General features: G+C 40.2%; 1 protein-coding gene across 1 annotated transcript; it reads left to right on the top strand.

Moving 5' to 3' along the window:
* The first annotated feature begins 561 nt into the window (after positions 1–561).
* FNTA (farnesyltransferase, CAAX box, subunit alpha) lies at positions 562–11,487 on the top strand. The gene is made up of 9 exons (XM_074855591.1): positions 562–707; positions 1,193–1,278; positions 1,855–1,969; positions 2,818–2,922; positions 3,685–3,811; positions 4,228–4,376; positions 6,362–6,424; positions 6,941–7,112; positions 8,595–11,487. The coding sequence occupies exons 1-9, from the start codon at positions 577–579 to the stop codon at positions 8,721–8,723; spliced, it is 1,077 nt and encodes a 358-aa protein (XP_074711692.1). The 5' UTR covers positions 562–576; the 3' UTR covers positions 8,724–11,487.
* The last annotated feature ends 304 nt before the right edge of the window (positions 11,488–11,791 follow it).

The following is an 11,791-nucleotide window of genomic DNA, read 5'->3' as shown; positions in this document are numbered from 1 at the left end:
TACTGCCTTGCATCTGCAAACCCCAATATTGGTGCTAGAGTGGGTTCTCACAAGAAATACACTACTGCTGGCATGAGAAATGCCTCCCTTTGCTTTTTCTGTCTCTGATTTTAGTTTATAGTAGTGTAAACCAAGCATGAAGTACAACAAATACCAGCCACCCAAGTAACAGCTGAGCACTGCCCTATAATGTGTGGGCAGGGACGTGACCACTGGTCACTGCACAACGCTGGTAGACCCTGCTGGGTCTACAGGTTTTCGTCAGGGCATGGTGGAACGGGAAAAGTGAACTGGAAAAGTACCCGGGGCCCGGGCCGACCCAACCTCCCGCCGCCTACCCCGGTACGTTTCTGACGGTTAATTAGCAGACCCGTGGATTAAAACTCCTCGGGGCGCAATGCGACCCCTGGGCGCTGCAGCTGCCGGGTCCGCGGGGGAACCGCCCTGCCCGGCGGCGGGAAGGCCCTTGCTCGGCCCCTGCCGCACAATCCCCGCCCTCCGTGCCAGGGGAGGCGATGGCGAGCCACGCGACGCTCTGCCCCGCCGCCGCACCGCCCCGGAAGCGGCAGCGGGGCAATGGCGGCGGAGGGGACGGCGGTGGCGGAGCTGCAGCCGGAGGGGGAGGGCAGCGGCGAGCCGGAGAGCGGCTTCGGGCAGCTGCTGGAAGAAGAAGAGGAGGGGGAGGACGCCAGCTACGTACTCTACAGGTACGGCCGCGGCGGCACAGCCCCCGAGCGGCCGAGACGAGGGTCTCTCCGCCAAGGGCACCAAGGCGGTGGCGTGGCGTGGCGTGGCGTGGCGTGGCGTCGCGTCACGTCACGTCGCGTCACGTCACGTAAGGCGCGGGACGCCAGGGCCGGGGCCGTAGGGCGGCAGCGGGCGTGTGGCAGCGGGCGTGTATCGCGTATCGCTGAAACCCAAGTCACAGCATTGCGCCTCTGGCAGTCTGAAGTCGGGTGATTGATTACTTTCCCGAGTTGTCTTACAACTGGATTTTGATACGATTACATATGCCAGTACCTCCTTTACTTGTTTATGTGCTGGTCTGTGTCATAGACAATAATATAGCGACAATAATAGCGACCGTTGGGAACAAGGATGTGTTGCTGGACATAAATTTGTGCGTGTAGTGGTTTGATTAGCATTTGGTGCTTTTCAGAAGCATTGAAAGAACAAAAGCATCTATTTACAGGGACAGAAAGGAATGGGCAGACGTTGAACCTGTCCGTCAAAATGATGGGCCAAATCCTGTTGTTCAGATCATCTACAGTGAAAAATGTAAGTTTTAAACCTGTTCTACGCTGAAAAGGTGGTTAAATTTCTGTCTGACCTTAGCTTAGCTAAAGCAACTTTCCATGTTTTCGATAACATTTTCTAGCATAGTACTGTGAAAAAATTAATATTTAATGTGTTATGGTGGTAGTACATGATGTATTCACCAAGCATCTCTGAAGTTTAATCTTCACCTGAGGTGTTACTAGCCACGTTTTTATTTTAAAATCTTGTGGCTTAAGAGGTAATACCACAGACAGTCTGATTCTCATAATAAGGCATTTCTAGCCCACAAGTGGAAGAGATATGTATGAAGCTACTGCATCTGGGAAAATGGTGTGAGTAGCAGCAAGGAACTTTTCTGATTGTTTGGCTGTTATTCAGATGGTGTATTTTTAAGGCATTTTTGCACCTTTTCAGTCTACTAATCATTTAGAGGTTTCAATCAGCAGTTCTGTTAGAGCAATAATTTTAAAGAGATAGAGTACACAAAATAGGAGGTAACTTGAAAGGATTACTAACCTTAGCCCCTAATCAGGCTGTTGTCTCACAACCTTGGATAAGATGCTGTTATCTGTTTAGTTCAAGATGTCTATGATTACTTCCGGGCTGTTCTGCAGCGGGACGAGAGAAGCGAAAGAGCTTTCAAGCTAACAGCAGATGCCATTGAGTTAAATGCTGCAAATTACACAGTATGGTAAGTGATAATCTCAGGATTATTTCTATCATCATTTGATTGCCAACCTCTTATGTCTCTAATAATTTTGTTAGTCTAATCAGGGCACAACTAGTTGAGTTTACAGAGAGCAGTAGTATAGTCTTCCAGTGAACTTCTAAATAAAGCCTTTGTTCAGTATTTTCTGTGTCGCATTTTGATTCGGTGGTTTTCATTCATTTGGCTTTGAGGATAGTATCAATCAAGGTCAGGATTAGCCACAAAAAGAACTTTGCTGTTTAAAATTAGATCACTTACCTGATAACATGGCCTTGGCAAAATGCTGAAGATGCCCTTGGTTGACTTCAAGAGGCAGCATAAAAGCACGATTGCTGTCATTTCTTGCTAAATAATTGTATACTTATTAAATAGTGCATTTTAGAAGATGTCAGGTTAATCTTCAATTAGGTGATGAATAAACAGTGCATTTCTGATACTCAGATTAGGCCCTTTTAACTTGTGAATGCTAACAAGTACTTCTTGTATGTCTTTATTCCACTGACTTGCATAAAATCAAAGTTTACATTATTTTAAGCATATAAGTCATAGTTTTTGTGATTATAAGACTAGTGTGGGTAAACAGAGGATTGAATCTGAAACGGGATTGTTGTTATCTTAGATAACATAATGTTATGAGCGGTTGTATTCCAGTTCTCCAACTGTTCGATAATCGAATGACCTGTAGCAGAGTTGGATACATGGCTTAGTTTTTTGTACTCTTTTTAACTCAATATCTATTAGAACTGTGAACAAAGGTTCGTCTGTGTTCTTCTCTGTGAATTTTAGGAAAGGCCTGTATCAGTGTTCAAATGAGTGACATTTTTATACAGGCATTTCCGGAGGGTCCTCCTGCAGTCTTTGGGAAAGGATCTCCATGAGGAACTTAAGTATATTACGGCTATCATTGAAGATCAGCCAAAGAACTACCAAGTCTGGTAAAATCATATTTTCTTTTCAGTTCTTAACGTTTTTGCAGATAATTTTTGTTTTGTAAATTGTCTAGAATAAGTTGTGATCATTGATCCTAAAAGTTGTTAAGAGTTGCTTCCTGCATCTACTGCAGTGGTAGTAGTGGAGGAGTTAAATGGAGTTGCATGGGTATCTCTGCCTCTTTAGCTAAAGTCCTCTTCAGCAGTTTGTTCTAAACATATGATTATGACATGCTAAAAAATCTTGTTTTCTTTTAATTTCAATCTTTAAACTGTCAAAATAAGTCTAACAGATCAAAAAAATGACTCATGCAAAGGCAAGGAAAAAAGCAAATAGAAATTAGTATTTTTTCTTTCATTGGCTTTCGGAGTTTGCTCACCTGTTGTTGGGTTTTTTCCCAAGCAAATGGGCATAGACAAAACAGCAGTGTTGTTATTGCTAGAGAAATTATGTAGTACTGGTAAATTTTATTCTGCTGAAGACTTTGGCTATGAGTGTTAAAAGTGGAAACAGTTCAAGTAAACATAACTTGTCTAAAAGGAGGTGATTGGCCAATGTGTATGTGTAGTTAAAATTTGTTATAGTGTAAGTATGCATCATGTATTTGTTGGAGTCAACTGAAATGTTTTGGTATATTTAATTTGAAGTATTCAACTAGTGGGTTTTTTCTAAGTAGTAGAGTTGCTGTATGCTGTTTTAATACAGACCACATGTTCACAAAAAATTTTTAGACTATTCTAAGCATAGTTTTCTCCTTTTGTCATTAGGCATCACAGACGGGTGTTGGTGGAATGGCTGCAGGATCCATCCCAAGAGCTTGAGTTCATAGCTGACATTCTTAACCAAGATGCCAAAAATTACCATGCATGGCAACACAGACAATGGGTTATTCAGGTATTGTATCCACAGAACTCTTGGTTTGCTAAAAAACCTGCTCAGGTGTCTTAAATACAATCTGAATTGCATTTGGTTCTTTGTATCTTAATGCTGAAGGGGGAAAAACAATTGCATTTTAATGTGTGGTAGAGGTTAGCTATAAACTTGCCTTTTAGGAAGCGAGTTCAAAAAGGTCAGTCCTTGACTGCTTACTGTTAGGTGTGTGAATTTAATGAAGAGCTAATACCATTGTTGCAACTGAAGAGTGTAGTGTGTTCCCAGTGCACCCTTTCTTATTTTTCTTTGAACTTTGTGTTGATTTCTTTAAAAAAGTCTCTGTATCTAATGTTCAGAGAACTTAAGAGCAAGGAGAACATACTTTAAAAAATAAAAACTTTTGATTATGATATTCTGTCTTTCTTCTCTTTACATAGGAGTTCAAATTATGGGACAATGAACTGGAATACGTAGACCAGCTTTTGAGGGAAGATGTGAGGAACAACTCTGTTTGGAACCAACGACACTTCGTAATTTTCAATACCACTGGCTATGATGATCCAGCAGTCCTAGACAGAGAAGTCCAGTTAGTAATGCTGTTCATGCTCACATTAAACATTCTCAATGACATGAAAGCAAAGGAATACTTTGACAGTCCCTGTGGGCTTGTCTTTCCTGTTTTTAATGCAGTTTTTGGGCTCACTCTCATGACTAGCAGATCAAGTGTTAGTGCATGTATAGATGTGTTCAGAACCGCTGTTCAGTAGTACTGAAGCAAACTATGCTTGCCCTGGGCGAGCTATTCTCATGAATCTCTTCCCACCCTGCTGTTTATTGTGCAATCAAAACTTTTGGCTTTATAAAAAGCCTGTAAAGTGTATAGGTGACTATAAAATCAACTGGCTATAGTGGAACAGCCTGCAGAAGATCTGTGACACTGGAACCACATAACTTGCACTGTTCATTAGTATCTTACATCCTACCCCTAGAAAGCTTGGAAGGAGAGGCACTCTCAGTGTTATACTGAACTGCTGTTTTAGTAGTACAGTAACCACAATGATTTAAAGATAACGTGGACATGAATTGTAGGAAGAGAAGTTGCCTTTCATGAGGAATTTGATGCAGCTGGAATAAGAAAGGAGCTTTCAGGGGTATGTGGTCAGCACAAAGACAACTGTCTGTGAGTTGGCTTGTTCTGAGGAAACTGTTGAGGAAACTGTTGAAACTGTTTTGAAGTGGTATGTTTGTAACTGAAGCAAACTGGGTTTCTAAACTGAAGACAAACTGGGTTTCTACCCATTTATTTTATTACTGATGGTAAGGGAAGCTTCCTTGTGTGGATTTCACATCTCAGACCACTGATCAGGGTTGATGGTTATGAGAAAAGGTTTGTCTAAAGTGAAGAAGCAATGAAAAGAAGGTACTGCAATTTTTCAGAGTTATTATTGAGAAGAAAGACTGGGTCTCTGAATAGGTCCATTGGTATATTGTTCGTAGGGGATCCCAGCCTCCACCACCTTTCATGGTTGTCTTTGCAAAGTGCTGTAAGTTGTACTTCTCTTTCAATTTATAACTTCCCTGCAGCTTAATAAATCTGATTCATTTCCATGACTTAGGCTTGGATATTTACAGCTTTTTCTCTCCAGAGGTTAAATCCAACACCCTCCTTTGATCCGTTTATGCATGGTGCTGTGTTCAAGATAATTGGATACCATCTTAAGAATCAGACTGTCTAAGGTTAAGACTTCTCGGATGTCATTATAGAACCACAGTTGGGCTGCTTGTTGCTTGATAAACTTGATCTTTGTCACATTGACTGCAGAAGGTTAAAAAAGTTTTAGTGTTGGCTATGGGTTTTTTCAGTACTGTTTACAGAACTTTTTATCAGTATCTGCTGTCTCTGAAAATCAGCTGCATGCCTGGTTGTGTTGGGGAAGGGCAGAAGGTACAGTTTGTTTTGTGAAGGTGAAATGTGGCTTTGCAACTGTATGGCAGGTCCCTCTTGTTGCTTTGCTTTTAGAGAAGTTGCCTAACTGCTACTTTAAAAGAACTGCTGCAGAAGGCTGTGTAAGCTGAAACCTCAAGCTCTGCCTTTCTGTGGGTTTGGTTAAGTGCAGCCTCATGAAAAAAGTTCTGCAAATACATACAGAACATACCACGTGCAGTCATATTAAGACAGTGCCCCCTGGGCTTCGATTACTCCAGTCCTTTGCAGCCCCTTGCCATTTCTGAGCATCAGGACACAAGTTACTCCTGTAGCATACCGGGATAGCATGTCATGTTGTTTCTTAGTGTTACTGCTCATAATTTTGAGAACTCTTTCACTATTGTATAAAATGCAGCAAATGGAACACTTCAGAATTTAAAACAGTTCTCACAGTGTCTGCCTCTCCGAGACTTGCAGTGATTACATTGCGACACATTTTTGATCTATGACCCAGCTGAGATGATCTGCAAAAAGACTGAAATACAGACTAGAGGGATGTATTTGGGAGTGTCTGAGCACATTCAGATAATTTCTAACTGCATTGTTAGTGGTTGCATTCATGACCTGTTACCTTTTTCTCACAGATACACTCTTGAGATGATCACAGCAGTGCCACATAATGAGAGCGCTTGGAACTATTTAAAAGGGTGAGGCATCCTTCTCTGTGGGGCAAAGAGAATATCTGTGGGTGTCTTATGCCTAGCTCTTAACTGGAAAGAGCTTGTTGCTTTTCGTTCTAGTGTTGTGTGCTTAAGCAAGTAGGCAAAAACCTCCACAAGGGGTTAATACATGAACCTAATTTCTCTGTAACTTTCCTCAGAGTTTCTGGGCCTGTTGAATCCCACAAGAATCCTTGTGGGAGGATTGCAAGTACTTCTCATGTTTTTAAAAACTTGACTGGTAATGTTACTGGGTTCAAGAGCATAGAGTAGGAAGTAATGAGCATGCTTTCAGTCTAATTTCTGTTCACTTGAGCATAACTACACTAGCTTACTACAACATTAAGCTGTATTATTGCTGCATGCTGCTTACTTTCTGCCTTACTTGTTTCTGCCTACCCTTATTTCAAAACTGATTTCCAAATAAAGGAGTCATAACAAAAATGTAATATTTCACACTGTATTTCCCAGACATTGTTTCAAGCCTATTACCCTCTGTTCTAGGATTCTACAGGATCGTGGTCTTTCAAAGTATTCAAATCTGTTAGAGCAGCTGTTGAATTTACAGCCCAGCCACAGTTCACCCTATCTGATTGCCTTTCTTGTGGACATATATGAGGATATGCTTGAAAACCAGTGTGATAACAAGGAAGAAACACTAAATAAGGCATTGGAGGTACGTTTTGAGAGCTTGGTTTTGCTTCTCAGAGATGCCATCTTTGCTCTTGTTTTATATCCCAGCAAGGTGGTATTGATTTTCATAAATGGAACAGGTTACTTGTTAATCACAGGAGCTCTATGAAGAGTTGCACGTGGAAGCCAGATAATCACAAGGGTCTCATAAATTTATCTATAAATAATAACTTGCCAATTACAAAATCACTGTAAGTTTTCTTCACCTGGTAGTAAAGGAAGGTTTCTAATACTGCCTGCATAAGAAAGGAGATATTTGAATAATGGAGTTTCCAGTGCTAAGTTTGTAGCATGAATTCACTTTCTTCTCTGAAGGTTAATGAATCTTGTTCTCAGAGATTCTGTATCTAAACAGAATCTCAAATTCCCTTTGCACTTCTTAGCTCTTTCTAAGAAAGCTGGCAGAATTAGCTTAAAGGCCAGCAGGCACTGGGGACATCAGTAAGGAATGTCAGGCACCATTTCCTACAGAAAATAAATGACTTCTAGCAGTACTGCTTATCTCCCTGTGCTTCATATTCAGGGAACTCACTGTAGGACAGACTGGAACTCAGAGTAGTTAGAGCTGCAGTTCTTGCCTGGAGTCTCTGTGTTCCAACATCGTTCTTTCTCAAAATTTTTCCTTTGTTGTGTTCCAGGACCAGAGTGTAAGTGTGTGCGGGTGTACCTCCCAGATTCATGTCCCTTTATACTACTTCACTGAGTTTGACTTCTTCATCTATTTAGGCATCAGAGCTCCTGTTTCTCAACTCTGTTTCACTGAGTAAGGGAATGTTAACTGCCTAATAAAAGGGAATTGAGTAGAACATTTGTAGGCAGTGTTCATACCATATAAATTTTACACAGCATCTCCTGTGAGTAGGGTTGACATCTGCTGCGCCTCACTGCTCACCCAGATCAAAATAAAACAAAAATTAGAACATGTAGAAGTATCCATATAGCACCAGCTCTAACATGTTTTGAGAGAAGGTTACTGACTTGCATGGAGAATCCTTTTGGGACAGTCTGCTAAGAGAAAAACCATAAACAAAATTATCTCCTGTCAGTCCATCAGGAGTACTGAAGATTTAAGTGCAGGATGTTCCCCCATTGTTTCAAATGAAGTGGTTTACAGCCTACTGGATCACTAAAAGCTTGTCAGGAAGTCACAAGTGTACTGTAGTATACTGCAGGCTGAATAAGCTGGGGTAGATTATGAGTGGTAGGCACGAAAGGAGTCACGGGGAAGAAGTTACAACTGAAATTGGACTGGAGAGATTTTTTGTGCAGTGTCAGATTGGTTGACTACCAATTGGAGTTGACATCAGTTTGAGGTCATTGGACAGTTGCAAATCTGGTGAATAAAACAAATGTTGCTAAGAAAGGCATTTATAATACTGGCTGAAGCATATATTGTATACATTTTATAATTAAGTTTCTGTAAACTTTTGGTATAACACTCCAATCTCTCAATTTTCTTTCATAGTTGTGTGAAATTCTGGCTAAAGAAAAAGACACCATCCGAAAGGAATACTGGAGATATATTGGAAGGTCCCTTAAGAACAGGCACAGCTCAGGCCCTGAACAGAGCACACTGGCAGACAAGCAGCAGTAACTGGACATGGAAGAAAACAGAGTTCAGCTCTCAAGCTGTTCTAAAGCAGTACTAAGTAGGTTCATCAGCTAATTTAAAATCCAGTGTAGTATTCCCCTGGTGAAGAGGTATTGCAATGAAATAGGAGTGCAGAGTGCTGTATAGTCTTGGGTCACTGCTGCTACTGGTGATAGCTCTGTGTGCAGTTAAGAAATGTATTAAGGGTTAATTATTGAAATGTACCAAATAAAGGGTTTGTTTCCTAATAATAAATACATAAAGTTATACCTACTATATATAAGGCACTAAATGAATTTCTCATGTCCTGGCTTACCCACTTGTGGTTCCTAACAGACACATCAGATGCTGCAGTAATGACTGCCGGTAACTTCACAGTAGTGGCTATAAAGTAACATACTTGTGGTTAGCGCAAGCAGGCGCTGCAGTTGTTGCCTTATGTGGCAGCAGCTATGCAACACTGACAGCACATGCTATTGTATGAAACTAACACCAAGTAATTTTGTAATAAAAATAGATAAAGCATTTGTCTGAAATTTTTTAGTGTGTTTCTTTTGGTCTTTAAATGTGCACAGTCTGTTCTTCTCAGATGCTAATAGAGATAAAATATTCCCTTTAGGGAGATTGGATTCTATTGCATTGAGGTGGCTTTTGCACTGGAGTATTCTCATCCCAGAAAATTTCAGTATGCTTGATGTATTCAGTGGAGCTTTGAATTCTTATCTGCACAGTCAGGAAAAATGCTTTGGGGATCCGCTTAGTTTTTTCTAGGAGTTCTGTTCAGACAGCTGCAAGTCTGAAATTTTCTTTTTCTTCGTCTTTTGTAAACAGACCAAACTGAAGTCATAGGTCAGAAGAGATTATAACTAACTGGTTATGTTACGTTATCTTCACTGAACTTGAAGGGAAGGAATGGTTTTATTGGACACCTATTTGCATTAAATGTCTTAACCTTGTTGCTCTTATAGGCTTTTCATATTCAGCCAAGAACTACTTTTCCTTTTCTTTGTGAAAGGTAGAAGGCCTCTGCAGTACAGAACTGTAGAGTGTGTGTACCTGTACAAGAAAACTGCTGCATTTGCCCTGTTTTCAGTAAATGGCTATTGTAAATTGTGTTCTTAACATAGAGTGCTTGTCTGATATGAAGTATTTTCTTGGAGGTGATCTTAAAGGGAACAAATAAGTACTAGTATTTATTCCATAATATGAATAGTCTTTCTGATACTAAACATTAAAAGCTGCTGCTGTAAATAATGTAGTGGAGATTTTAAATGATTGAAATACATTAATGCATTCTTTAAATTTAAAACAATATCTGAAAATTTTTTATCTGAAATTTTTTAATGCTTTTGCCACTTGCCCAGCACTAAAGAAAACATCTTTATAATGACATGTCAACATTTAAAATGGACATGAATTTCAAACTTTTGGAGATTTGTTATCTGCTTTTTTTTCTTTTTTCTTTTTTTTTTACCACAGTTGAAGCTCCAGCATAGAACAAAAAGTGTATGTTTCTACCCCCATTAATTGTTCCTAATTGAAACTACACTAAATACAGAGTACTGATCACTCAGGATGTTCAAGGTCTTCAGTACCTTAAAATAAACATCATCAATGAAGAGGGAACAGAATTTGTCCTCTGAATATGGTGTTACTAAGTTCCCGTATCTATAAACAAAATTCAGAGGGCACTTGGAATAAGGCAGAGTATTCTGTAAAGACCCTGGCATGAATTTCAGAGGCAATAACTCATCCCAAGGTAAGAAGATGAACAGTGTCCACTGGGACACTGTATTTTGGCATATGACCTCTCAGTCACTTGTGGTCTGAGGAAAGATCTTAGATTTAGCCCTACTGTGCTTCTGTGTCAAGAATGGTGGGATCTTCTGACAAGCCTCTTAGACTATTTTATGGTGTGGTCAACTTACAGCATTCTCATGCTTGAAAATGATGTGTAGAAGTAATCAGTAAAGAGTCATTTACTAACAAGGTTAATACAGTTTTATACTGGTTATACAAGCACAGTGATAGTTGCAAAGATAATGCCACTTCTGAGATAAGTTTACCAATGAAGGAATAACCAGATATGTACGCTAACAGAAAAATATCTCATCTCATGTAAAATAAATGTCTGATCAAACAAATCATGCAAATCCTAACAAAAAAACTTGCTGGAGACTAGAGTCCATTTTTTTTTTAAAAAAAGTCACTATGTTTTAACAGAAATGTTCATTTTTTTCTTTCAAATGTTTATGTTTACTGTCATTCGGATTGCAAGGAAGCTCTAAAAATCTCTTCAAAAGGCACCTCAGTTCTGTGATAGTCAGCCATACTCGGAAATACTGAGCTGAAAGAGCTGGGAAAACAATAGTCTGCCCAGCCAGGTTGCAACTGCAGCTACCAAGAGTTTAATTTTAAAAATGTGTCTCAGACAGAATCTTTGTATGGTAGTGGGAGCTTGACAATATGTACGGGCTCTAGAGGGAAGGATCTTATGGAAGTGTTAGATGACTTTAACCTGTAGGCATTGGTACTGACTACCTATGATAAGAGGAAACACCAAACTGATTTGTTCTAAGGGTTCACCTGTACAAGAACACTTAACTGTTGTTACTGATTGTGTGTAGCGATGTGACTCTTGTGTACGATTTTATTACTGAAGAACTGTGCCTAAATGGAAAACTGTATTGGTACAAATGTCCCTTGTAAATCAGTGTAACTGGAACATTCAGTGTAGTACAGAGAATTATTAAAGCATATGAAATAATTTCCTATGCCTGCTTTCATCAAAGACTGATCTTCTTGCCCTGGTCTAGCTGTGCCTGTCTGTCTGTCTAAGCTGGTATTGACTGCCACCTTATTGTCTTTGCAACTTGGCTGACAAAGCAGTGCACAAGTCCTTCCTAATCTATTCAGTACAAAACCACCTCAGCTAGCACAAAATGCTTCTGTCAGTTGCTGTCTGGTTGTGCTGAGGCAGATTAGGAGTGTGCTGTTCAGCTGGACCTTCTGTGAGAGCAGTATCCTCCAGCAGGGAAGCAGTGAGGTTTCTAATCACTCCTGTCACACGA

Source organism: Strix uralensis, chromosome Z, assembly GCF_047716275.1.
Source record: "Strix uralensis isolate ZFMK-TIS-50842 chromosome Z, bStrUra1, whole genome shotgun sequence".
NCBI lineage: Eukaryota > Metazoa > Chordata > Aves > Strigiformes > Strigidae > Strix > Strix uralensis.
Note: the sequence above shows the minus strand (reverse complement) of the source record. Positions and strands in the feature narration are given on the sequence as shown.